Source organism: Carassius auratus, unplaced genomic scaffold (assembly GCF_003368295.1).
Source record: "Carassius auratus strain Wakin unplaced genomic scaffold, ASM336829v1 scaf_tig00215316, whole genome shotgun sequence".
NCBI lineage: Eukaryota > Metazoa > Chordata > Actinopteri > Cypriniformes > Cyprinidae > Carassius > Carassius auratus.
In genome coordinates, this window is record NW_020528035.1 from 760,141 (window position 1) to 787,628 (window position 27,488).

Genomic DNA, 27,488 nt, shown 5'->3' on the forward strand with positions numbered 1-27,488 from the left:
TTGTGAAACCGAAAGTTAACGGATCAAAATTGAGAACGGAAATATTCACGTATCAGCATATCAACATATCATATCAACATACCAACGTTTAGGCTATCATGAACAATCACAACATTCCTGCTTCTGTTCGGAAGGTGAAGGTGGAAGCGCTGAAGAGGCTTCTTGTATTTACTGTCGCCTGCACCTGTGTGTCTGTGATGTATATACAGTGGACGTACATTTGGATGCTCAGGTCTGAAATGGCTGAAATAACGCGGCTTTTAAGACCTCTGGATACAGCGGTGAAGGAAGGTGGGATATGCTGCGATTCCGCCGTGTGCTACGGGGTAGGTGAGTGCTTTAGTTCAGTTTTTACTGCTTGACATTATTCGTCTGTTGCTTCACCAAGAAATTATACTAAAGCCCTGTTTTCTGCACTATATATTTAAATATATATTATCAAAGTACAGTGGTATCACCATTGTTATGTACACCATGGTATGTTTAAAGCACACTGAAGTACCACCACGATGCATATGAATAGTTATACCATGGTAAAAAAAAAAAAAAAGAGAAAAAAATAGTAATAATATTAAGAGTGGTGCCATGTTACTATGGCATTAATTGTGCAACTGATTTCACTTCCTCATTTGTGGAGAACTAGTGACTGCCTTCGGCTCACAATGCATAAACCAAATAGTTAGTCAGAAAGGAGTATGTTTACCACTCATCTTTAGTGTTCATGGAATAGCATTTTATTCAAAAGTTTAGGAATTTGTTTTGGAATTTCTCAATATCTTCCCTAGTAGTCATTCATCAAACACTGTTAATTCAAGTGAATTTAGCTTATTCTTTAAGTGTTTTCTGCGACAACATGCGAAAGACTCAGCATTGGATCAAACCTCTAATCATCAAAATCATGACTTTCAGGTCAAGTAAATAATGGTAAATGCAAGAAAAAATTTTTGACTGACCATAATAATGTATGCCAGGTGGGATATCAAATATATCAGTTTTAACAGGGATGGGATAAAAATGAAGAAAGCTGTGCAATGCAAAAATGACCCAAACAAGATTAAATACAGCTTCATTAGGAGAATGTTTGTGTCTGCCAAAAGTATGCAGCCAAATAACCAAACAATTAAGACTGTAAGATGTCAAGTAGGTAATTTGGCATATTGTAGTGCCTGTGCAGTTCATGGTAGTTGGACAAAGGTATGTGCACAGCCTCCGTCAAATGGGTTGGGTTTTTCCAGTAATGTCTCTGAGGACAATGACCAAGAATTGTATTTTTTGCTCTGTTGCAATAGCTTCGGAAGAGTCCAGCAGGGTTCCTTTTCCGGATGACAGTTTATTTCACAGGAATTCCTGGCATTGCCAAACCCATTAATGAACTATTTATTATAATGGGATGTCTACACACTTTTGATTGTACAGTACAGTGTGATATTTTTGACAATTTTTTTTCACTTCAGTACAAAAATAATAGCTATTTTGGGTTGCCAGCTGATGTCCAATGTAAAATCATAAAGCAAATCGGTGAGCTTTAGTGTGTGATGATGTCTAATTTCCCATAGGCTACATCTTGTTATAAGGTAAGCTGTTATCACAGATTCCCTGAGAGACGGACACATGCAGAGGGCCGAGACAAGAGAGATGTGTCAAAACAAAGGAAACAGAGAAAGAGACGAGAAAGTGAGAAACGCTTTTCATTGTATGTCTTACACAAAAACACACATTTGTTTAAATATATCTAATGTAAATTGTCCTTTCTTTTAGCAGAGCAGCACACATTTCTCCATCTTGTTCCTGTGTCCTCGCAGACATATAGTGAGTGTAACAGCCACAATGTCCAACGATAAAGGGAATAGTCTGACCAGAAATGAAACGCACCCTCAAACCTTTCCAAACGTGTGTGACTTTCTTTCTTCTGTGGAGCACAAAAGAAGTGACCAGTTTTAGTGCCCATTGTTATCTACCCTATGCACAGAAAATACTGAAATACTTATCAAAACATCTTCTTTTACAGGTGCATCTCAATAAATAAGAATGTTGTGGAAAAGTTCATTTAATTCAGTAATTCAACTCAAATTGTATTAAATAAATTCAATGAAAGTCTTTGATTCTTTTTAATTGTGATGATTTTGGCTAACATTTAAACAAATTCTCAACAAATTAGAATACTTCATAAGACCAATAAGACTTGTTCATGTACTCAATACTTGGTAGGGGCTCCTTTTGCTTTAATTACTGCCTCAATTCGGCATGGCATGGAGGTGATCACTTTGTGGCACTGCTGAGGTATGGAAGCCCAGGTTTCTTTGAAAGTGGCCTTCAGCTCATTGCATTTTTTTGGTCTCGTGTTTCTCATTTTCCTCTTGACAATACCCCATAGATTCTCTATTGGGTGCAGGTCTGGGGAGTTTGCTGGCAGGTCAAGCACACCAACACCATGGTCATTTAACCAACTTTTGGTGCTTTTGGCAGTGTGGCCAGATGCCAAATCCTGCTGGAAAATGAAATTAGCATCTTCAAAAAGCTGCTCAGCAGAGGGAAGTATTAAGGGCTCCAAAAAATTTTGGTAAATGGGTGCAGTGACTTTGGTTTTCAAAAAACACAATGGACCAACACAAGCAGATGACATTGCAACCCAAATCATCACAGACTTTTTAAACTTAACACTGGACTTCAAGCAACTTGGGCTATGAGCTTCTCCACCTTTCCTCCAGACTTTAGGACCTTGGTTTCCAAATAAAATACAAAACTTGCTCTCATCTGAAAAAAGGACTTTGGACCACTGGGCAACAGTCAAGTTCTTTTTCTCCTTAGCCCAGGTATGACGCCTCTGACTGTCACAGTTCGCAGATCCGTTTGCTCATTCTGTGTCGCTGTTCTGATTGTCCATCAGTGTCAGCTGCTGCTGACGAGCAATCAGATCAGCGACTGAGCCTACTTATGGGCCTACTTATATTCCTGTATTTGTCTTGTCTAGTGTCAGTTAGTTTGTTACTGTTCTCTGTTCATTCTCGCTCCTTGCAGTGCCGTCTAGTCCAGTTTGTTGGAGTTTCCTGCTGTAGTGCTAGTGCTTGGATTGTCGCCTTTGCTGTTTCCTGTTTCAGTTCCTTACTTCGATAGCCACTGCAGTCCCTGCGCTGCCAAGGAGTGACTGCCCACAGAGAGACTTGTTCCTACCATCTGGCCTCTTTGCTCTCTTGAACATTCAAATAAAGGCTTTGTTCATTCGCAACTCGATCCAGTGTTTGTTTGCCCTGACATAACGATCTGACCATCATGGATCCAGCGAATGTAACGGGGGTACGAGGATCCTCAAGTAAGAATGACATTCGATTTGATTGTCAGGATGAACAGATCACAGCTACTGGTCGAGCAGTTTAGGCCTTGGTAGCGCAGGTCTCAGATCTCACCACCCAGATACAACAGCTGAGAGTCGATCCTGTCCACATGCCCACTGTGCCTAAACCATCTGCCGTTTTACCCACCAGACGACCTACCAGCAACATGGAACCCCGACTGTCACCGCCTGCTGCCTATTCGGGTGAGCCCAAACTCTGTTGTGCATTTCTGACTCAATGTTCACTGTTCTTTGCTCTGCAGCCCTCATCATTTCCCACGGAGGAATCCAAGGTTGCACTCGTCATCACGCTGCTATCAAGTAGAGCTGTGGGGAACAGCAGAATGGGAGCAGCGACATCTGTGTCTAGAGTCATTCCAAGCTTTCAGTAGTGAACTCAGGAAGGTGTTCGATCGGGCTGTGTCTGCACAACACAACGACAACACAACAGGTCGGTGGCAGACTACTACATTGAGTTCCAGACGCTGGCAGCGGAGTGCAGCTGGAACGACAAGGCACAGTGGGACATGTTTCTGCATGGGTTGGAGGACCGAATCCAAGATGAGACTTACTGACTGCATTGGATGGATTGATTGACTTGGCCATTCGAGTGGACGCAAGGTTGCAACGTCGAGATGGTCTGCGACTCAGAGACCGGGTTCCAAACATGGAGGCTCCTCCTCCCTTTCCACCTTGCGATACGGTCAGTACAAAACACTCGATCCCGAACCCATGCAGGTGGGCAGAGCTCGCAGAAGAGCACAGGGTCTGTGTTTGTATTGTGGAGCAGCAGGTCATTTCGGAACTAAATGCACCGTTAAAAGTCAGGGCCCGTCAGTAGCAGCGAGGTTACTGATGGGTGGCATTTCCTTATGCAAATCTTCCTGGGAATCAACGCTCCTCCCGGTGAGACTACAGTGGGCCACCTCTCATCATCAGTGTAAGGCTTTGGTGGACTCTGGGGTGGAGGGAAGTTTCATGGATCAAGGCCTGTCCCGCCGACTCGGGATACCCCTCATTTCCATCAAGCCTCCCATCACTGTCAGCGCTCAGGGTGGTCAGCTACTGTCCTCTATCACACACTGTACTGGACCAATGAGTCCCATCATGTCTGGCAGCCACATGGAGGAGATTTGTTTCCTCCTCATTGACTCTGCTGGTGCTCCAGTGGTTTTGGGGCACCCCTGGCTCACACTACATACTCCTCACATAAACTGGCGGCAGAACACTATCATGTCTTGGAGTGAGAATTGTCATGCGTCTTGTTTGGTGTCTGCTTGTTCTACTGTGTCTCGTTCTGTGTTGCAGGATAAGCAGACGGATATGACTAACTTGCCCGAGGAGTACTTTGACCTGAGGGAAGTGTTCACTAAGTCCCGGGCTGCATCTCTTCCTCCACATCGTCCCTATGACTGTGCCATAGAGTTATTGCCAGGTACGCCTCCGCCTATGGACGGGCTATACTCACTTTCCGCTCCGGAGAGGGAGGCCATGGAGAAATATATTTCTGATTCTCTAGCAGCCAAACTCATCCACCCTTCCTCTTCTCCTGTAGGGGTGGGATTCTTCTTTGTGGGTAAGAAAGATGGTACCCTGCTTCCTTGTATTGACTATCGAGGGCTGAACAACACCACGGTAAAGAACACCTATCCCTTGCCATTGATTTCGAGAGACTGCAGGGAGCCTCCTTATTCACAAAGTTGGACCTTCGGAATGCCTATCATTTGGTCTGCATCAGGGAGGGAGATGAGTGGAAGACCTCTTTTAATACCCCCAGGGGGCACTTTGAATACTTGGTAATGCGTTTCAGCCTGTCCAACTCCCCTGCGGTCATCCAGGCACTAATTAACAACTTGCTGAGAGACATGGCCGATCAATTTCTATATGTTTACCTGGATGACATATTGATATTTTCTTTGTCTCTCCAGGAACATGTTCAGCATGTCAGGCGAGTGCTTCAGAGGCTGTTAGAGAATGGGCTTCAAGGCGGAGAAATGCGTTTTTCATGCACAGTCTGTCCCCTTTCTAGGATTTATCGTGTCATCCGAGGGGATGTGCATGGATCCCGACAAGATTCAGGCAGTGGTAAATTGGCCAATTCCAGATTCCCGCAGGGTCCTGCAGAGGTTTCTGGGCTTTGCCAATTTTTACCAGCGTTTTATTCGCAATTACAGCCAACTAGCCGCACCTCTGACTGCCTTGATCTCCACCATGATGACCTTCAGTTGGTCTAATGCAGCTAAGGCTGCATTCACTAAACTTAAGGACTGCTTTGTTTCAGCCCCCATTCTTGTCACCCCTGATTCGTCTCGTCAGTTTGTGGTGGAGGTCAATGCGTCAGAGGTGGGGGTAGGTGCGGTTCTCTCTCAGCGCTCCTCCTCAGCGCCTATTTTTCATTTGTCATCCCCCAAACGCAATTAAGACATTGGTAATAGAGAGTTGTTGGCAGTCAAGTTAGCCTTGGAGGAGTGGCGTCATTGGTTGGAGGGTTCGGGGGTACCTTTTAACCACAAGAATCTTGAATATATCAGATCCGCCAAATGACTTAACTCTAGGCAGGCTCGGTGGGCACTTTTTTTTCCGGTCAATTTGATTTTTCCATTTCTTACCATCCTGGTTCTAAAAACATCAAACCAGACACGTTATCCTGTATTTTTGACAAATCTGAACATCGTTCCACAGAGGTTGCACAGGGGTGTGTGGTTTCAATGCTAACTTGGGAGACTGAATCGAAGGTCCGCACGGCCTTACATGGGGTAGTGCCTCCGCCCGGATGTCCACTGGGTAGATTATTCGTGCCAGAGAGGTTATGGTCCAACGTTATTCGGTAGGGTCATTGTTCCAAGGTGGCTTGTCATCCAGGAGTAAGAGTACCATTTCTCAAGCAACGGTTCTGGTGGCAATCTATGGCTCGTGACACTCGCCAATTTGTATTGGCTTGCTCTGTCTGCGCTAGTTGTAAGAGTTCCACCCAACCCAGCCGGGCTCCTTCAGCCGTTGCCAATTCCTTCGAGACCCTGATCACACATTGCGCTAGATTTCGTCACAGACCTCCCTGCCTCCCAGGGTAACATGGTAGTTTTAACCATGGTGGACAGGTTCTCGAAGGCTACTCATTTCATCCCTCTGCCCAAATTATCTTCTGCCAGAGAAACAGCGGTTGCTGTCATTGACAACGGGCTCATGGCCTCCCGACAGACGTGGTCTCTGACAGGGGTCCCCAGTGGTTATATCCAAATTTTGGAGATAGTTTTGTCGATTGTTGGGGGCGAGTGTAAGTCTTTCCTCTGGTTTCCTTCCCCAGAGTAACAGTCAGAAGGAGAGGGCCAACCAAGAGTTGAAACGAGGGTTGCTATGTTTGGTGTCACAGAATCCATCCTCTTGGAGCCAGCAGATCTCTTGGGTTGAGTACGCGCATAACTCATTACCAGTGTCGTCCACGGGCCTATCTCCATTTGAGTGAAGTTTAGGGTACCAACCACCTATTTTCCCATTTTGGAATCCGAAGTCTGCTCACGAATTCGTCCAGAGGTGCAGAGACATCTGGAAAACAGCCAGGGTGACTCTTCTCCAGGTGGGGTTACGCACCAAGGCCCAGGCCGATCGCCACCGGTCGAAGCCTCCCGTCTACGTCATTGGTCAAAAAGTGTGGCTTTCATCTACTGATATTCCTCTCCGCTCTGTTTGTAGAAAATTAGCTCCCAAATTTATTGGCCCATTTACCATCACCAAGATCCTTAGTCCGGTGACGGTCCACCTTAAACTTCCTCTGGCGTACCGGAGAATTCACCCCATGTTCCATGTTTCCAAAATTAAGCCCCTCATTCGTTCTGCTATTAATCCGCCTACCCCGGTTCCCCCACTGCCGTGAATCGTAGATGGGGAACCAGCTTATTCGATTAGTCGTATTCTGGACTCAAGGCGGAGGGGAGGCGGATTCCAGTACTTGGTGGACTGGGAAGGTTACGGTCCGTAGGAGAGGAGTCGGGTTCTTGCCCGGGACATATTGGATCACTCCCTTATCGATGACTACAATCGACAAGTAGGACCCTCTGAGACGTTTCTAGGGGTGGGGTAATGTCACGGTTTGCAGATCCGTTTGCTCATTCTGTGTCACTGCTCTGATTGGCCATCAGCGTCAGCTGCTGCTGACAAGCAATCAGATCAGCGACAGGTGCGTCTTGTTTCTGTGGGCCTACTTATATTCCTGTGTTTGTCTTGTCTAGTGTCAGATCGTTTGTTACTGTTCTCTGTTCAATCTCCCTCCTTGCAGTGCCGTCTAGTCCAGTTTGTTGGCGTTTCCTGCTGTAGTGCTAGTGCTTGGATTTACGGTCTCGAATTGGCATGTTGCCTTTACTGTTTTCTGTTTCGGTTCCTGTCTTCGAGGTTATGCCCACTACAGTCCCTGTGCTGCCAAGGAGTGACTGCTGATCGAGAGACTTGTTCCTACCATCTGGCCTCTTTGCTCTCTTGAACATTCAAATAAAGGTTTTGTTCATCCGCAACTGGATCCAGTGTTTGTTTGCCCTGACACTGACTTTGTCTGTGGTTCAGCAAATTCCTTGACACATCTGTGTGTAGTGGCTCTTGATGCCTTAACCCCAGCCTCAGTCCATTCCTTGTGAAGTTCACTCAAATTCTTGAATCGATTTTGCTTGACAATTCTCATGAAGCTGCGGTTCTCTCGGTTGGTTGTGGATCTTTTTCTTCCACACCTTTTTCTTCCACTCAACCTTCTGTTAACATGCTTGGATACAGCACTCTGTGAACAGCCAGCTTCTTTGGCAATGCATGTTTGTGGCTTACCCTCATTGTGAAGGGTGTCAATGATTGTCTTCTGGACAACTATCAGATCAGCAGTCTTGATTGTGTAGCCTAGTGAACCAAACTGAGAGACCATTTTGAAGGCTCAGGAAACCTTTGCAGATGTTTTGAGTTGATTAAATGATTTGCATGTCACCATATTCTAATTTGTTAAGATAGTGAATTATTTTTTGTTTAGTGTGAGCCAAAATCATCACAATTTAAAGGGGGGGTGAAATGCTATTTCATGCATACTGAGTTTTTTACACTGTTAAAGAGTTGGATTCCCATGCTAAACATGGACAAAGTTTCAAAAATTAAGTTGTACGTTTGAAGGAGTTTTTCTGTTCCAAAAATACTCCTTCCGGTTTGTCACAAGTTTTGGAAAGTTTTTTTTTTTTTTTTCGAGTATGGCTCTGTGTAACGTTAGATGGAGCGGAATTTCCTTATATGGGTCCTGAGGGCACGTCTGCCGGAAGAGCGCACGCTCCCGTATAGCACAGCACTGAGAGCACAACAGACTTCACTGATCAGAGCGAGAGCGTCGCGAAATGTCACAAAAGGAGTGTGTTTTTGGTTGCCAGGGCAAGACAACCCTGCACAGATTACCAAAAGAGAAACAGCATTAAGGGACCAGTGGATGGAGTTTATTTTTACAGAGCATCAACGGAGTTTTGCAAGTGTTTGTGTTTGTTCCCCTGCATTTCGAAGATGCTTGTTTTACAAACAAGGTCCAGTTTGACGCCGGATTTGCACATCGTTTTTTCTTAAGGATAATGCAGTCCCAACGAAAAAGGGTCACAATCGTGTGTTGGAGCCGCATGCGGTGAGTAAAACTGCTTCAAATATCTCTGTGTTGTTAACTTAGCTATCGGCACGTAAGCACATCAAGTAAACAACATGCGATGTTGTCATCAAACTGCACTTTCCCCATGTACAGCTTAAAAAAAAAAAAAGACGACAAAGTGGAACTTAAAAAAATAAATATACACTGAATCTGACTGTTAGCCATGGTTTGTTTTGGTTGGTTTTGTCCTCACGGTGTCACAGCTTCCACATGCTCTCAACGCAAAAGCCTACTGGCGCTCGTGATTCTTTAGCTCCGCCCACACGTCACGCCTCCAGGCGCTCGTGTTTTTCCGGGAAAAATCGGTACAGACTATCTTTCTCTTATGAATATAATAAAACTAAAGACTTTTTGGAGTTATGAAGGATGCAGTACTACTCTATAAGTACTCAAGATTAACAGGATATTGAGTGAAAACGAGCATTTCACCCCCCCCCCCCCCTTTAAAGAACCAAAGTCTTAAACTACTTCAGTTTGTGTGCATTGAATTTATTTAGTACACGAGTTTCACAATTTGAGCTGAATTACTGAAATAAATCAACATTTCCACGATATTCTAATTTATTGAGATGTATCTATTTATTCCACAGAAGAAAGTCATATGGTTTTAGAATGACATATGGATGAGAAGTGATGGGTGAATTTTTTTATGCAGTAGATACAATTTTGCTCACGGCAGCAGAGTGTCTGGGAAGTCAACAGGTTTGAATACATTTGATTGCAACTGTATATAGACACACAGACAGAAAGACAGATGTCGTTTGTCTCTCATTTTTGTACTCTGTGTTTTTCTCAGATGATCATGACACCACTGTTCTGTCTTGGGCCGTAGGGCAGAGCAGAGGGGAGGGGCTTCAGGTATCAGCTGATACTGTAACAGTGGAGACTGAGGGTACCTACTTCATTTATAGTCAGGTTGGTCTTGATTGGTACTGACAGTACTGCATAATCAAAATACAGACTTTAAAGGGTAAGATCACCCAAAAAAAGAAAATTCATCAGTTACTCACCTTGTAACCATGTAAGCTCACCCATACTTGCTTGATGTACAAGCACAAACCTCATTGGCATGTCAAGCAAGGATGTTTTAAGCTTCCATTTACTAAGTGATTTTAATTTCTTTTGATATGTTCTATGTATATGTAGTAATATAATATAATATAATATAATATAATATAGATCTGTTTATCATATAAAGTGACTGTGTCTCTTCAAAACACTGTATTTAACTAGTAAATTCATTTGATTCACAATTATGTTTTATGAACTTTTTAAAGCATCACATTTTGGGGTGAATAGCCTTTCAAAAAGGAGAACCAGAAATCACTGTTTTCATTAAAACATGAAAATCTTTTCTTGTGTTTTGTAGATGTACAAAAGCCTTAAAGAGGTCATATGATGCAATTTCAATTTTCCCTTATCTTTGGAGTGTTACAAGCTGTTTGTGCATAGAAAAGATCCCTAAAGTTACAAAGTCTCAAACCCAGAGTTCCATTTCATAGGTTCACTTCAATGCTGCGATGACATCATCGCTTTGGGAACACTGCCGGTGTGATGAATGTCTGAATCATGCCAATTTATTGGCTAATAGCGCTTAGCACTGCCCTGAGCATACGTACGTATGCTCATATATGCATGCTATTTCATCAGATTTTAAAAGACGCTTGGGGTGACAGCGATGAGCCCGAGTGTTCAGACAGTGAGAGAACGGAATTTTCTCGGAACCCTTTTCTCTTGCTCTCTTCCCTGGACAGTGTGTGCTCAGCAGAAGAGCACCTCGTGAGTCAAGTGGTTAGTCAAATCTGATTCCTGTTCCAGAAGCTAGTAATTGATTCTTTCGGCTGTGGATTGGATGATGCATACTCTACAGCAGCCTCAGGCTCTTTAGCTCGCAGGCACACAAGCATTAGATATAATCTATGGGTTAAGGGACGAGTTTACTGATATAAAATCCCCATTGCTCAACACAAGTATTTTCTCAAGTTTATTAAACAACATGAGAGGCACTGATTTTTGGACGTTAAGTGCACTATGGTTTGTGGCGCTTAGCGCTACCAAGAATTTGTTTGTCCAACTAATTAATATTTCTTTCAGCTCCGCTGCTGCTTTGAGCTGAAACAAAAAAGTGGAAGAGCTCATGTGTTTCAGAGTATTTCTTATACGTAGCAAGCTATATCAGTGAGCAAGCGTTTTTCCCTTCTCTCTCACTGTTTCCTGCTTTTCTGTACTAATGCAGACACGTTCATTAGATTTTGCGCTTATGCTTCCAACTCTTGTTCGTTTACTGTTTTTAGATGCAGACTCTGAGGAGTTTGTTGTGCTATATGATTTTGGTGCTTCAAGCTACCAAACATTAGTTTGCCTGACTACTTACTATTTCTTTCAGCTCCACTGCTGCAATTGAGCTGAAAAAAGAACTGGAAGAACTCACATGTTTCAGAGTATTTTTTATAGCAAGCTATAACAGTGAGTAGGCGGTTAAAATTCCCCTCTCTCCCTAATGTTACCTGCCGTTAGGGCTGGGTATCGATTCAGATGTTCCAGATCGATTCGATTTCGATTCACAAGCTCTCAAATCGATTCGATTTCGATTCTCGATTCGATTTCGATTTTCGATTCGATTTTCTATTAGAGCTGTAATCGGGCCTTAAAAGTTAAGCCCGACATGTCCCGAGCCCGACACGTACATTTTGATTGACAGCTTTTTAAAAGCCCGAACCCATTTACAACCCGACATTATTCAAATGTATGCAGCACACAGCTCTTTTGCCTTTTGTCAGGAATGAGTCATTTGTACATGGTTTAACATAATTTATACATGACTAACGTAAAAGGCCACTTGGAAGTTTGAACAAAGAAATAAAATAAGTCCTCTGTAACATCGTAACATCTCAGCACTCTATAAATAGCCCTAGGTATAGGCTCATTTAGCATATAAATAGGCCAACGCACCAATAAAAACAAGTCTTTCTTAAAAAAATTTAATTAAGATAAATTATAAATTAAGATGGGTATTTGGCAATAACGAAATGAATTAAGATAAAGGCTCTGCCGGATTTGCTTCGCCATAGCAGCTGGCATAATAAAATAATAATGCCAACATTAGCTTATATAGCCTACTCTGTCTACATTATGCATTTAAGACTCAAATAATATTTCGTTAGCCTATTATTTGAAAAAAACATTTACTCACCAAGATTAGGTAAGGCCTAAGTGTTTTTGTGGAGGAAAATGATTGAATCCACTGTAGATGGCTTCAGCGCGCTCCTGCGCTCACTGATGGTGCGTCATTATTCACTCATTATTCTCATTATAAACAAGGTCAAAACTTTTCCAAACCTCAGACTTTGCTTTAGTTACTGGTGCTACTAAAACGTAATCGTTAAAAGCAAGCCTCCGTTTCAACTACTCACCTGTCCGCGCGGTCGTCTGCTCAGACTCGGTAGGCGATGTTTACATCAAGCCTTCATAGCGGTCCATAACGGACTTGAGGACACAGAAAGTATAAGAGGCTTTAAGATGCAGTCTGTAAGACGTGAACGGGAGCATGACCTGACGCACATTGCAGAAAATGTGTTCAGCATATGGTGAGCCACATTTGAATTCGTGACGGAACCACTGCTTTAAACTGAATGAATGAATGACAGGTTCGTTGGTAACATCGCACAAGGCACATAAGAGGGTGACATCTAGTGGAGAAGATTTGTAATAAGATTAACGCTAATCTTACGTTCAATGTCTACGGAAATAAATATGGAAAAAAATAGATTCATGGCCTTTGAGAATCGATTTTGAATCGACCACATTTAAAAAAACGATTAATCGAAAAATCAATTTTTTTACCCAGCCCTACCTGCCGTGCTGTACTGGTGCAGACTCGTTCATTTGATTTGATGCTTATGCTTCCAACTCTTGTTTGTGAGTCCTGCACAGATGTTGTTGTGCACTATGATTTTGGCGCTTTGTGCTACCAATAATTAGTTGCCTGACTACTTCCTTCAGCTCCGCTGCTGTATCGAGCTTAAACAAGTGGAAGAGCTCATGTGTTTGAGTACTCTTATAACAAGCTATAACAGTGAGCTGGATGGTTTTCCTCTTTCTCTGTTATTGGCTGCACTGAGCCCTGATGCAAACACGTTCATTTGATTTGGCGCTTGCGCTTCCAAATCTTGTCCGTGTACTGTTTTTAGACGCAGACTCTGAGGAGTCCTGCAGCAGGTGTTTTGTTGTGCACCATGGTCTTGGCACTTCATGCTACCGAGTGTTGGTCTGCCGGAGTAATATAATATTTATTTTAGCTCTGCTGCTGAATTGAGCTGAAACATTAAGTGGCAAGCTGTTTTAAGATTAATGCAATAATGGCTTAGGTTGTAGAGTTGAGCAGATGGCTTTTCCTATATATCTCTCTCTCTGTCTACTTCTGTGCTGCACTAATGCAGGCATGTGCGTTGAATTGCTGCTTACACTATTTTTACATTTACATTTACATTTATTCATTTAGCAGATGCTTTTATCCAAAGCGACTTACAGATGAAGACAGTGGAAGCAATCAAAAACAACAAAAAGAGCAATGATATATAAGTGCTATAACAAGTCTCAGTTAGGTTAACACAGTACACGTAGCATGAGATTTTAAATAATATAATAAATAAAAAAAAATAGAGCAAGCTAGTTAAAGGTCTTTACACACACACACACACACACATACAATTGCATAATAAATGAAAAAAATAGAATACAAAAAGATTAGAAAGGTAGTTAGATTTTTTTTAAGAATAGAATTAGCATAGTGAGTGTTAAAGTTAGAGGGTCAAATAAAGATGGAAGAGATGTGTTTAAAGCCGATTCTTGGAGATGGCTAAGGATTCAGCTGCTCGGATTGAGTTGGGGAGGTCATTCCACCAGGAGGGAACATTTAATTTAAAAGTCCGTAAAAGTGGCTTTGTGCTTCTTTGGGATGGCACAATCAAGCGACGTTCACTTGCAGAACGCAAGCTTTTAGAGGGCACATAAGTCTGAAGTAACAAATTTAGGTAAATGGGTGCAGAGCCAGTGGTAGTTTTGTAGGCAAACAGGCTATTGGAAGCCAGTGCAAATTGATAAACAGAGGTGTGACGTGTATTCTTTTTGGCTCATTAAAAATGAATCATGCTGCCGCGTTCTGAATTAATTGTAAAGGTTTGAGAGAATTGGTTGGAAGACCTGCCAAGAGGGCATTGCAATAGTTCAGCCTGGACAGAACAAGAGCTTGAACAAGGAGTTATGCAGCATGTTAAGAAAGAAAGGGCTTGATCTTCTTGATGTTGAATAAAGCAAATCTGCAGGATCGGACAGTTTTAGCAATGTGGTCTGAGAGAGTTCTAGCTTTTTTTGAAGGAGTTGTGATTAATGTGCCTAACTTGATGGTGAAATTGTGATGGAACGATGGGTTTGCTGGAATCACAAGCAGTTCTGTCTTGGCAAGGTTGAGTTGAAGGTGATGGTCCATCATCCAGGAAGAAATGTCTGTTAGACAAGCTGAGATGCGAATAGGTACCGTCGGGTCATCAGGATGGAATGAGAGGGAGAGTTGAGTGTCATCACCATAGCAGTGGTATGAAAAGCCATGTCTCTGAATGAAAGAACCTAATGATGCCATATAGACAGAGAAGAGAAGTGGTCCAAGAACTGAGCCCTGAGGCACCCCAGTAGTTAGATGTTGAGACTTGGACACCTCACCTCTCCAAGATACTTTGAAGGACCTATCTGATAGGTAAGACTCAAACCATTGAAGTGTGGTTCCTGAGATGCCATTTGCCAGTAGGGTTGATAGGAGGATCTGACAGATCAAGCAGGATAAATACTGAAGATTTGGATTCTGCTCTTGCCAGTCTTAGAGCTTCAACAACTGAGAGCAAGGCCGTCTCAGTTGAATGTCCACTTCTGAATCCAGATTGGTTGCTGTCAAGGAGATTGTTGTGTGTGAGAAATGTAGAGACTTGTTTGAACACAGCTCGTTCAAGTGTTTTTGCAATGAAAGGAAGAAGGGAAACTGGTCTGTAGTTCTCTAAAAGAGATGGGTTGAGGTTGGGTTTCTTCAGTATTGGAGTTATACGTGCCTGTCTAAATGATGAGGGGAAAACACCAGCTCACTATTTTGTGTACTGCTTCTAGGCACAGACTCTAAGAGTCCTGTATCAGATGTTTGTCATGCATTATGGTCTTAGCGATTCATGCCACCAAGCATTAGTCTACCTGGCTGTTAATTTTTCTTTCAGCTCCGCTGATGCTTTGAGCTGGAGCAAATCAGTGGGCGAGCTCACATCTAGAGTTTTTACAAAAAAAAAACCTAATGCCATAATGACTCGGGCTGCAGAGTGAGCAGGGTTTTTCTTGTCTCTACTCCTGCACTGCACATACATTGATTTGGCGCTTATGCTTCCAACTGTTGTTCATGTAACTGTTTTTAAGCATGGACTCCACAGCTGACATTTGCCATGCATTTTGGTTTTCGGCGCTTCATGCTACCAAACACTAGTCTGTCAAGCTAATAATTATTATTTCAGCTCCACTGCTACTTGAGCTGGAACAAGTAGTGGACTCTTGTGTTATGAGCTGGATCTGTGGAGTTTTGCATCACACATTTGTGGTGCAACATGGTTTTTGGCACTTCAGGCTACCAACACTATTTGCATAACTGCACTATTTTGCACCAGCTCCTTTAGGTTGATTGGATTTGCATCACCTAGGGTTGTGCTTGGAGTAAGCAATGTCAAGAAGTTCATCCTGTCTCAATCTGAACTGGAAATTGGTTTTTGATCTGCATCCAGATCTTCAAGAGACACAGGAAGTTCCTCAGGTTTGCTTTTTGAAAAAAGCTTGCCAGTACTGTATTCTTCCATTGAACTGGCCTTGAACGCCAATTGAGTGGTTGTCACATTAGGTGACAATCTCCAGAATCCTGGCAGGTCATCCATTTGAGCCATTTAAGTCTGTCATATAACTTGAAATCTTCTGTTCTCTATTAGAGGAACGAGGATCTGCAGGCTCTGTCAGCTCCTCTTGTATTGATTTTCCCCTAAGGTTGTTTGAGTCTTACTGCTTCCTAGGCCTAGTATATCCTAAGGCTGCTTCTCCACTGTTTTGCTTTCAGCATGTGGTTGGAGGCTTTTTCCCATGCTATGCGGGGTCAGAGAGTGACTATATCTTTAGCCTATGAGGCGCATGGTGTGACTTTGCCTCTAAAGGTATGTGCTCATTTTACGAGAATAATGGCTTCTTCTCTCTCTTTAAAGAGCCTTTGATGGGAGATGTTTGTGCTGTGGAAGGTTAGTCCTGTCCTTAGCACTTTCATCAAGTTCTACTTGTGAATGGATGTGAGGATGGCTCTTTTGGCTCCCGGGTCTCTTCCGCTTGAGCAGACTCTTTCCTTCCTTGGTCTCCCAATTATCTTAGGTACGTGAGGTGTTATGGTATATCGTTCCCAAAGCGATGATGTCATCGCAGCATTGAAGTGAACCTATGAAAGGGAACATCTTGGTTACATATGTAACCTTGGGTCCCTGAATAGGGAACGAGATGCTGCGATGTTGGCCATTCCGTACCTTCAATAGCGCTTCCTTCATCATAGTGTAAAATCTGATGAAATAGCATGCGCATATGAGCATACGTATGTATGCTCGGGATGGTGCTAAGCGCTATTGGCCATTAAATTGGCGTGATGCTATAAAGGGTTCAGACATTCGTCTCATCGGAGGTGTTCCCAAAACAATGATGTCATCCCAGAATCTCATTCCCTATTCAGGTAACCAAAGGTACATATGTAACCAAGATGCTATTCCTTATAAAAGTTAAGACTTGTCCACGCCCTTCTAAAACGCCTCGTTTAAACACGCCCCCACATGTCTACGTCACTGTGTGGGAAGATTTGCATAACAGAACTCAAATGTTCATACAAAGAAAGAAGGCGAAACTTTTAATCTTTAACTCTGCTGTAGTACTGTTGCTGCCACCATGTCGTGGAGATGCTGTGTGTTTCGTTGTGAATCATTGGTTAAGTTGTATTTAAAACACTGTTTCAGAACAAACCAAATATTCGTGGGTGTGCAATGCATTTAATAGAGAACTGTTTTCTAAACCTACAATGACTCACAGCCTTTAAATATGCACATTTTATATTTAAAGGATTTGCAACTGATGATTCAAATACAAGTTTTGAGACATGGTTTTATGTTTACGCAGCACGATACACAACTCAACTCATAAAAAGACACAAGTAATAAAGACATTAGGGCTGTTGCGATATACCGGTATTGATGATAACCGTGATATTCAAATACACAATTATCAATATCGTGTTAATTTAGTGTATGAGGATATACCGGTATTAGTGATAACCGCAATATTTAAAATGAACAGTTCTCTTATGATGACACCACATGTAAATACTTGGTAACAGTACCTGGTTGAGTGCCCAGGTGGCAGTATCGTGCCTTAACTCTGACACCTGTCACACAAGAAGAAGACGCAGCACTTGCAGCTACTCTGAGGAGAGCTGTGTTCATCAGAGTAAGTTGTTATTATTTTACTAGTCATAGACTGGGAAATATTATATAACCTATTAACAGCGGTTTTCTGTGTTCATATACTTAAGTAAAGGATGATTATTTTAATAAGTACCGCGTTTTCTTTACTCGTCTCATTTTTGTATTTGCAATCAATACGGCCTGTGCGTAGTAACACTTTATTTCTTTCTTTGTTCAAATCTATGAACAGTTACACGATTAAGACGGATCTTGAAAAACTGAGCGACCACATTGCTACATTAAACTCTGTAAAATGTTAAGTTGGTCACAGTGCCATGCACTTAATGCCTCATCTGTTGTCATTCTTCAATAAGGTCCATTAGTTAACATTAGTTATTTACATTAGTTAACATATATAAATAACATAAATAATAATGAACAATATTTCCACAGCATTTATTAATCTTAGTTCATGTTAATTTCAGCATTTACTAATGCATTGTTAAAATCACAAGTTGTGTTTGTAAACATTAATGTACTATGAACATTGAATAACTCAATTCGTGTTCGTTAATACATTAATGTTAACAAATGGCATCTTATTGTAAAGTGTTACCATTAATATTTATTCATCATACTGTTGAACTTGACAGTATTTTCTCTCTTGTTATTTCATAAGAGCTTAAAAGAAGACGGAGAAAGCCATAGTCTTGTGCCCTGCGTTTATCAGTATCAATATTATGCTTGTTGGGTGAAAAAGAAAAACTCAATAAACAAAGTAAAAAATAATTTGACTGATATGTTCCCCACCCCAAGGTTTCTGTGATATGATATGACCGTGATATACCGTGATATGAAAAATCTAATATCGAGTCAGCCCTAAAAGACATAAGTCATTATAATCAGTAAGTATGTCCCCACTGGATGCAACAAATGCCTCGTTTGTAATGGGTTTTATTGGTTTTGTCTGTCACAAGTTTGAGGTATTTGGTCAGTTACAAAGCACTGGATAGCCTGCCAATCAGAGCACACCTTGCTTTTCAGAACAATGAGCTTTGTAAAAATCTATGCATTTCAGAAAGGCGGGGCATAGAGGAGCAACAATAATGTACATTATGTGGAAAATAAGGTGTGTTTTTATTTTACCTTAAACAACATAAACATTGCATAAAACCAAAAACATGAAATAATTTTCTTTTTAGCAACATCATGTGACCCCTTTGAGTTTATCTCAAGAAGTGTATCTCTTTGTGTCATTAGTGCCATATGCTGGCCTGTAAAATTTAAAGCCATAGAGCTTCATTATATTTTGCATATTTTATCAACTATTACATATGTACAGTAGCTTTTATAAAAAAATTATCACCCACTCATTAAACAGCAGCACCAAAGTAAAAAAAACTATCAAAAGTAAAAAAAAAAAAAAAAATTTAACACTTTACAGTAAGGTTTCATTTGTTAATATTAGTTAACCATGTCAGTTGACATGAACAGGTAATGGACAATACTTATAGGCTATTTATTAATCCTACTTAAATGTTAATGTCAACATTTGCTAATTTTTTTGTATAAAAATTGTGTTATTAAGGAACATAATTGAACTAACATGAACACATTTATTTTTATGAATAAGCATTAATAAATAAAGTCTGTAAAAAGTGCTTATTGTTAGTTCATGCAAGCTTATGCATTAACTAATGTTAACAAATAAAACCTTATTGTAATTTGTTACACAAAATATCACATGAAAGAGAAAAAATAAATAAAATAAAAAACAAATGCTTTGTAAATTTATAAGCCACGCTGAACTCAATTGAACAACAGAGACAACAACACAGTTGCAATAATATATCAATAAAGTAGTAGACCAATCATTTTCAAGATCAGTTTGAGCTACAGAGCATGATGGGAGCGGGATTAGCTAGCTTTCATTTGATTTACAGCCACTCCTGTCATAAAATTATCCTGATCCATTGAACCTGGATCAAATTAGTGAGATTGCACGAACTTTACTTGTCGTTTATTGAACCGCTTAGCCTCAATTTATTTGTTAGGTTATTTCAAGTCAGGTTTTACGATTTGCATTTCATTTACTGACCCTCTGGCCATCCAAGGTGTAGGTGACATTTTCTTTCTTCAGTAGAAGCGTACAGAGGTTTTTAGCTTAAACTGTAGTCCTTCATAAACTGTAGTCCATGGCACCCATCCCTTTGAGAGTCATAAAATAATAGTCAAAATTGCAAAAGAAAAAAGAAAATTATACTCATTGTTCCTGAATGATATATTGAGTTCTTATGAAGTGAAACAATCAGTCTGTGCAAGAAACTTCCTATTATTTATAACATGTGGACTTGCATTTTATGAATCACCAAGGATCATAATTTAAGATAAAAATGTTTTACTGAAAAAAAAAGAAAGAAAAAAAAAAAGTCAGCTACATCTTGGATGGCCTAAGTATGAATGTTTTGGGTGAACTCTCTTTAATGTTCATTTATTTCAACTACTTTTTCCAAGTATTAACATGTAATGGTCCCCTACTCGGTACAATAAATCACACTGAGCATTAGGTTTGTTCTGTTACTCGCCACAGGTGCTGTATAAAGACACCACCTGGGTAATGGGTCATGTGATCACGAAGAGGCACAAGGGGGCAGAGACTAAACTGATGAAGTGTTTAAAAAGCATGCCCAGTAACGTCAGCCAGCCACTCAACACTTGCTACACTGCTGGTGAGTTATCAAGACAATAATGTTAAAAACTATGGTCCCCATACTGCCAGAAAGATTTACCCATTATTTAAATAAGGAAAATGATTGGATTAGATTAGATTCAACGTTTGTTCATTATTACCCCACCAACTGTGAAATGATGTTTCATTGAAGATGAAACATAATTTAGAGCTGTAACGTGGGAGGCATGACAACAAAGTTGAGGATCCAAATGCAGCTTTTATTCACAAGAGTGGTCAAAACAGGCAAGGTCAAACACCAGCAAACAGGTACAATCCAGGGCGAGACAAGAGTAATCCAATAAACAGTCCAAGGCATATATTTCATTTCAGTCTCAATAAAAAGGCTTGATTTTGTTATATATAATGCGATCTAATGTAATGATGAACGAGAGATGAAAAACACATTTTAAAAAATATTACTAATAGGGCCATCCCGATTCCTTGATTCAATTCCAGTACTCAGCTATAATAAAAATCCTCAACCTCATTTTGTGCAGTTTCGATTAATTGGCAAAATACCGGAATTGACAAAAGAATCCATGATGAGAATCCATGAAAAACATTCTCTTTGCTTAACTGAACCTAGCGGGTTTAAGTTTAACTGATCTTAAGCTTGCTTAAACTGGATGTATTATAGCTGGTTTTAGCTGGTCTCCCAGCCTTGCCAAGCTGGTTTTACAGTAGCTGGTTGTTCCAGCTGGTTTTCCCAGCCTGACCAGCTAAACAAATGGTCAAAACCCCTTTAAAACCAGCCAGCTGACCAGCTATGACCAGGGTGGATGATTAGCTAAATCAGCCAACCAGCTTAGGCTGGTTTTAGTGTTTGTTTGTTTTTTTGTTGTTGTTTTTTTTATTTAGCAGGGTGTCTTTCTAAATATAGTTATAGCTAATAACTGTTACTTGTGAATACTTGTGTATTCAAAATACAACTTTAAACCCTCGCTCTGAGTTTGCATGTTTTGATGTCCACATGTTCTTTTTCAAGAAATGATTGGCTGAAGCATTTCTATCACAAAGAAGTGGCCAAATGTTAAAGATTATTAATACATGATGTACATAAGTTATGATTATATTGTTTTATTACATTATGTATTCAAACTTTTTTGTTCAGTAAAACCCTATGATAACTTGATTTTTATATTTTATTTGGGTAACACTTTATAAGAACTGCACACTATTAATCATTAATCAAGCATTAGTAAACAGATAATTCATAATTTATAAAGCATTAATAGACAGTAATAATCAGTTTATAAATACAGATATAAATGCTTTATTCTTGATTTAAAAACATATCTATAATGTGTAATTTCATACTTTATTCATGATCAATTTATCATTTCTCAATGAAGTATAGCATTATTTACAAACCAGTTATTTAGGAGTTGCCAGTGATTCATAAGATCACAAGAAATGTAGTAAATTCAGGTAGTTATAAAGCATTTAGTAGTGGTCAGTTAACTATTTATGTGAGCTCATCTAAAGTGCGGACTAGTTATGCCTTGTAAAGCATTTATAAAGGATATTTAAAGGCTTAGTTATCTTCTAAACAAAAAAACAGAAACAAACACAACACAGTGATACAGAACATAGAAATATTAACAGCCTTTAAATCTCATTTGTAAAAGCTTTACAAGGCATAAATAGTCCTCACTTTAGATGAGCTCACAAAAATAGTTAACTAACAACTACATATGTTTTATAACTACCTGAATTAACCCTGAATTACAGTAGAAATACATGTTAATAAACCATTTATTAACACTAAGTAACTATTACTATATGTCTGAATAAAAAGATGTATGAATGCACATTTAAATAGTTTATTAATCATTTACTTACCATTTCTAAGTGATCTTATGAACCACTGACAACTCCTTAATAACTGGTGTGTAAATAATGCTATACTTAATTTAGAAATGATAAATTGATCATTAATAAAGTATGAAAAAACAATTATTAAATACATTATAGATATGCTTTTAAATCAGGTATAAAGCATTTATATCTGTATTTATAAACTGCTTATAAATGTCTATTAATGATTTATAAATAATGAATAAACTGTTTCCTAATGCTTAACTAATGATTAATAGCATGCAGTTATTATAAAGTGTTACCCTATTTTTATTACCACAGATATATTTCTGATTACTTGATTAATCATCAGATTAATTACTCGATTACCAAAATAATCATTAGTGACAGGGATACAACTGGGCCACATATTGACACAATTTTCTAGCCAAAGGTCAGATATTACAGAAAATAAAAAAAGACACAAGGCAAAAACACTATTTTTTCAATTATAAGATTCTGTCTTTTTCAAAACATCCCAAATACACATGTTAGTGTTTTTTATTTATTAATTTACAGTTCTATTTCCATCTGTAGATTTCAATTATACTACATATCCTTCAAAATCAATTTGTTTTCCTGCACTTACATACATAAAGCTTCACAGTTTTAGTCCTATATATATTTTGAAGGTTTTTACAGAGTGCTCTGTTCATCATTCATCTGCTTAATATAACATTGTATAACTGGAAACATTGAGTTATATATAGAAAAACTCCTCAATGTACAAACCTTTAATATGTTAACAAAATTAAACAATTATTTTGGGTCTGGCTTTATCCAATGTTCAGATTTCTGTTCTGGAAATGTATGCAAATTAGTACATATTTAATTGGACATTATCTTATTCCTATATTTAAATATTTGAGAAAAAATTGTAATACAAAAAAATGTGAGTCGTTTTTACCCTGTTAAACTGCGGTTTCGTGTATTAAGCTTCACAATTAAAGTATTTTCTGTGGAAATCAACAACATTCCACACAGATGATGAATTTAAGTTTAGTCTCCTGATAAGATCATATCTCTGTGTTGACCATATCATATGCTGTAGAATTTTTTTGATCATAAAAAAAATCTACATCATTTTGCAATATTTGCTAAATATTTGTAATATAATCTTAATATCTGGCTGATTATAAAGTGTGTGTTCCTCACAGGAATTTACTTCCTGGAGTCTGGATCCACTCTTCAGCTCTCTGTTCCCCGCAAATCTGCAGAGCTTATCCTGACAGCTCATGCCACCTTCATGGGCCTCTTCAACATATGACTCAGACACACAGTGATTTACACGTTTAAATGATAGAAACCTTTTTTATCCTGTTGCAAATCCCTTACACAAGAATTTCACACTTTCATGCTCAAAAACAGTAAATGCTTTTATGTGGTGAGTGGTTGACACCTAGTGGACAATTTAAACACTGGCATGTTGGAAATGGTACTTAATGTACAATTTTTTTTTTCATATATATATATATATATATATATATATATACTGTGTGCTATGTAAATATCACGTTAAATGGATATGGATTTCTGTACCATATATACACTGATCATCCACTGGCACCACTAACAGATGAATAACATACATTTTTATATTTACAATGGCATCTATCAAGGGGTGTGATACTGTATATTAGGCAGCAAGTAAACAGTCAAAAAAAATTACAAATAAAAAAACATGAGAAAGTGAAAAGATCTGAATGACTTTTGCAGTGGGTAATACCTACTAAAAGTGATGCAAGGAAGAACAACTGGTGATTCTATATCAAGGGCATCCAAGGCTCATTGATGCACATGGGGAGCAAAGGCTAGGCTGTCTGGTCCGATCACACAGGAGAGCTACTATAGCTCAGATTGCTGAAAAACTTGATGTTGGCTATAATAGAAACCTGTGAGAACACACAGTGCATCACAATATCGGGCTGCATCGCCACAGACCAGTCAGAGTGCCCATGATGAACTCTGTCAACCGCCGCCATGTGAGTGTCAGAACTGGACCATGAAGCAATGGAAGAAGGTTTCCGGGTCTCTGGAACCATTTTATTTTTTAGATCAGTTGGATGACATATGCGCATGATATTTTCCCTGGGGAAAGGATGGCAGCAGGATGAACTATGGAAATAAGGCTTTGACATGTACCATCTACCTAAAGATTACTCAAGACCATGAACATCTCTTCATGACAAAGGTGTTCACTGTTGACAGTGGCCTCTTTCAGCAGTTTAAGGCATTTCCAACTTCCCAGATCTCTCTGTTTTGTTCAGTCCAAACTTGGAGAAACCCGTTCATGCTTTTATCTCCAGCAGAGTGGACTATTGTAACGGACTCCCCACTGGCCTTCCCAAAAAGACCATTAGACAGCTGCAGCTCATCCAGAACACTGCTGCCAGGATTCTGACTAGAACCAGAAAATCTGAGCATATCACACCAGTCCTCGCTGGTATTAATACTAGTTTATATATCACTCAATGGACTAGGACCTCAATACATTGCAGATATGCTCACTGAATATAAACCAGACCACTCAGATCATTAGAATCAAGTAAGTTAGAAATGCCAAGGGTACACTCAAAACAAGAGGAGTGCTTTTTATTTTATGTCACCCGCAATGGAACCAGTTTCCAGAAGACATCAAATATGCTAAAACAGAGGCCATGTTTAAAGGTGACATATCATGAAAATGAATTTTTCTGTGTTTAAGTGCTACAATCGGGTCCCCGGTTCATCTACCAACCCAGGAAATGTGATAAAGATTATCATTTAAATTTGTTTTGGTAAGCCTTTTTGTGCAAGCTTGTGAAAGAAAAAGAAAAACAAGCTTGATGTAGAAAGGAGATCTTATTATAACATTACTGGCCTTTCTGCAGGTTTCCACCCCCATAGTGACGCCATTGTGTTTTCGCAAGCGACAGCAGTGTACCAGTTCTAATGCCATAGTGAATGTTTGAGCAAAGCACGCTGACTATTCTGTCTTTGGCTGCACTGAGCACAGAACACTATTTAGAGTCCCAGCCTCAGAGGAGACAAAAGAGCAGTGGGTTTATTGATTTATTTACTGTATGTCACGCTGCTGCAACACAGATCTAATATAAACATGCCATTTTTTTTCTCAGCTGTTTACCTTCACAGACATTACAGACAGTTTTTGTAACTGGTGTGTTTTTAATATAAACTTGTATTTGACAATTAAGCGAGATGAGACATGAAGGAGAAGTTTAGTACTCAGATTCTTTCTGTATGTGATGTGCTTCGAATATGTGCACTCAGAAAACTGTATAGCAGAACTTTAAACTAATATGGTTTAACATTTTAACATGATAGACATGATAATCAAAATCAAATGTGTTTTTTCAGCAGAGTATCTGAGATACCAGCTGGAAAGGCACAGCCCTATTCTGGAAAAGGGGGTTGGGAGCATCAGCATCATTTGCATTTAAACACATGCGTGAAAACAGCCAGTTTCTGTTTCCACTCAAAATAGGCATATTCAAAATGAAATAATACATGATCTGTGGGGTATTTAGAGCTGAAACTTACCAGACACATTCTGGGGACAAATAAGACTTGTATTACATCTTGTTAAAAGGAGAATCTTAGATTCAGACTCAAAACTCATCAGTTTAGCTGTGCATTTACTGAATGAGCTCTGAGCTACAGTACGTCCGAATAATTACACTGCCTTTAATGTATCTTCATATATGTTTTTTTAATTCTTCTTCACTGTTTTAATTCATTTTAAATCAATTTAAAATGTATTATTTGATTTTATTTTTGTGATTATGTTTTATGATTAGTTTATTTTTTTGTTTTATGTAAAGCACTTTGAATTACCATTGTGTATGATTGCCAAATACCTGTAAAAAAAAACCTTCCTTGTCTAAAGCAGGGGTTCTCAACTCTGGCCCTTGAGGCCCACGTTCCTACATAGTTTAGCTCCAACCTTGATCGAACTCACCTTCCGGTAACTTTCCAGTAACCTGAAGACCTTGATTGGCTTGAACTTGTTCAAGTGTATCGGAGCTAAACTCCTCGAGTGCAGGAGTTGAGAACCCCTGACTTAAAGGATCAGATACCATATGTTCAGAGGTCCTGTTGTGTCTATTTTTCAGTGCATCAGATATGTTTTGGCCACACAAGTGGGAACTACACAATAGTATGCGGGTGGTTGTAATGTTGTGGCTGATCAGTGTATCACATTGCCAAGGTATTATTCACTGATACAATAACTGCAACATGGTTCCACCATAGTGCTTTTTTGTAAATATCACACTATGCAAACTGTAATCAGTAACTGTTATCCCAAAAATGAAAATTCTCTCAAAATCTCTATAACGTTCTTATGCTTTATAGTGGCATGGTACGTGTCCCTTAATTTTGATTTTATTTTGATTTCAAAATAAATTCAGAGCTGTCATTAGCCACAGTTTCAGTTCAGTTTGATCTTTGTTTACATTTGCACCTTCCCCCTGACTGTATTTGGTACTTATGGTTGCTGATTTGATTTGCTGTTTCGTTCAGCTGCGTCTCCTCATTAGCCTGTGTATTTAAGTTCCTGTGTGTTCAGTTTTAATTGACCAGTCTCATCAGTGTCACTTCTGTGTTGTTCACTATCCACCCTGTGTTTGGATTAAAGATTTTTGAAACACTCATCTTCATCTTTGTGCATTTATCACAATGTGACAGTAAATGGGAGATAAAAATACTCATGCATTGTAAATTTATGCAACAAAAAAGTAAAAACCTAAAAAAATAAATGAATATAATATATGCCCACAGTGCAAACACTGAAAATTAACATCTCAGTCTGAATGAATCGCTCTAAATCAGACCCGTATAATCTTTATCGCACTAAATCAGCCTTTATAAATATTGTTGGCGTGCGTCCAATCATCTGTACTCTCTTCCAATATCATAATGTGAGTTTTTATTACTTATTACACATTTATTCGGAAAGCCCAACAACAAAAAATAATTATGCAGGAAAGATTTCTCACACCTAATTATTTCTTACACTGGAAATAAATGTAAAATCACGTATCTGTAATAGTTTTTATTGTTTTTTTTCTCTCTCTCTCCTTCTTACACACATAATAATTAAAGTAAGGGGAATGAAATAAACACAAACAAAAAATCTGCTAAATGTGATGCTTCCTATTTGTCTGCAAAAAGCTGTGCTTTCTGGCTATTTTTATTTATTTATTTTTATTTATCTTTTTAACAACTAGCTAATTTGCCAGGCATCTGCAGGTACTCATCAGCAAAAATCAGGAAAATCTGCAGCCTATAATAAGTAGTTGACAAAGTCAAATGAAAAAATTAAAAAACAAAACAAAAAATCTACAATGTGTTCTGATTCACAGGGTCCCTATGCAATGTTCACTGCTCTCTACAAAACGGAGAAGGAGATATATG

At 39.4% G+C, this 27,488-nt stretch overlaps 1 protein-coding gene across 2 annotated transcripts; it reads left to right on the plus strand.

Moving 5' to 3' along the window:
* tnfsf13 (TNF superfamily member 13) lies at positions 1 to 26,725 on the plus strand. Of its 2 annotated transcripts, none has more exons than XM_026259991.1 (6): positions 1 to 326; positions 1,557 to 1,674; positions 1,759 to 1,809; positions 9,778 to 9,896; positions 20,076 to 20,214; positions 23,231 to 26,725. In XM_026259991.1, the coding sequence occupies exons 1-6, from the start codon at positions 99 to 101 to the stop codon at positions 23,338 to 23,340; spliced, it is 765 nt and encodes a 254-aa protein (XP_026115776.1). In that variant the 5' UTR covers positions 1 to 98; the 3' UTR covers positions 23,341 to 26,725. The 2 variants fall into 2 exon arrangements, with proteins under 2 accessions (XP_026115776.1, XP_026115777.1); XM_026259992.1 differs by having other exon boundaries at positions 1,762 to 1,809.
* The last annotated feature ends 763 nt before the right edge of the window (positions 26,726 to 27,488 follow it).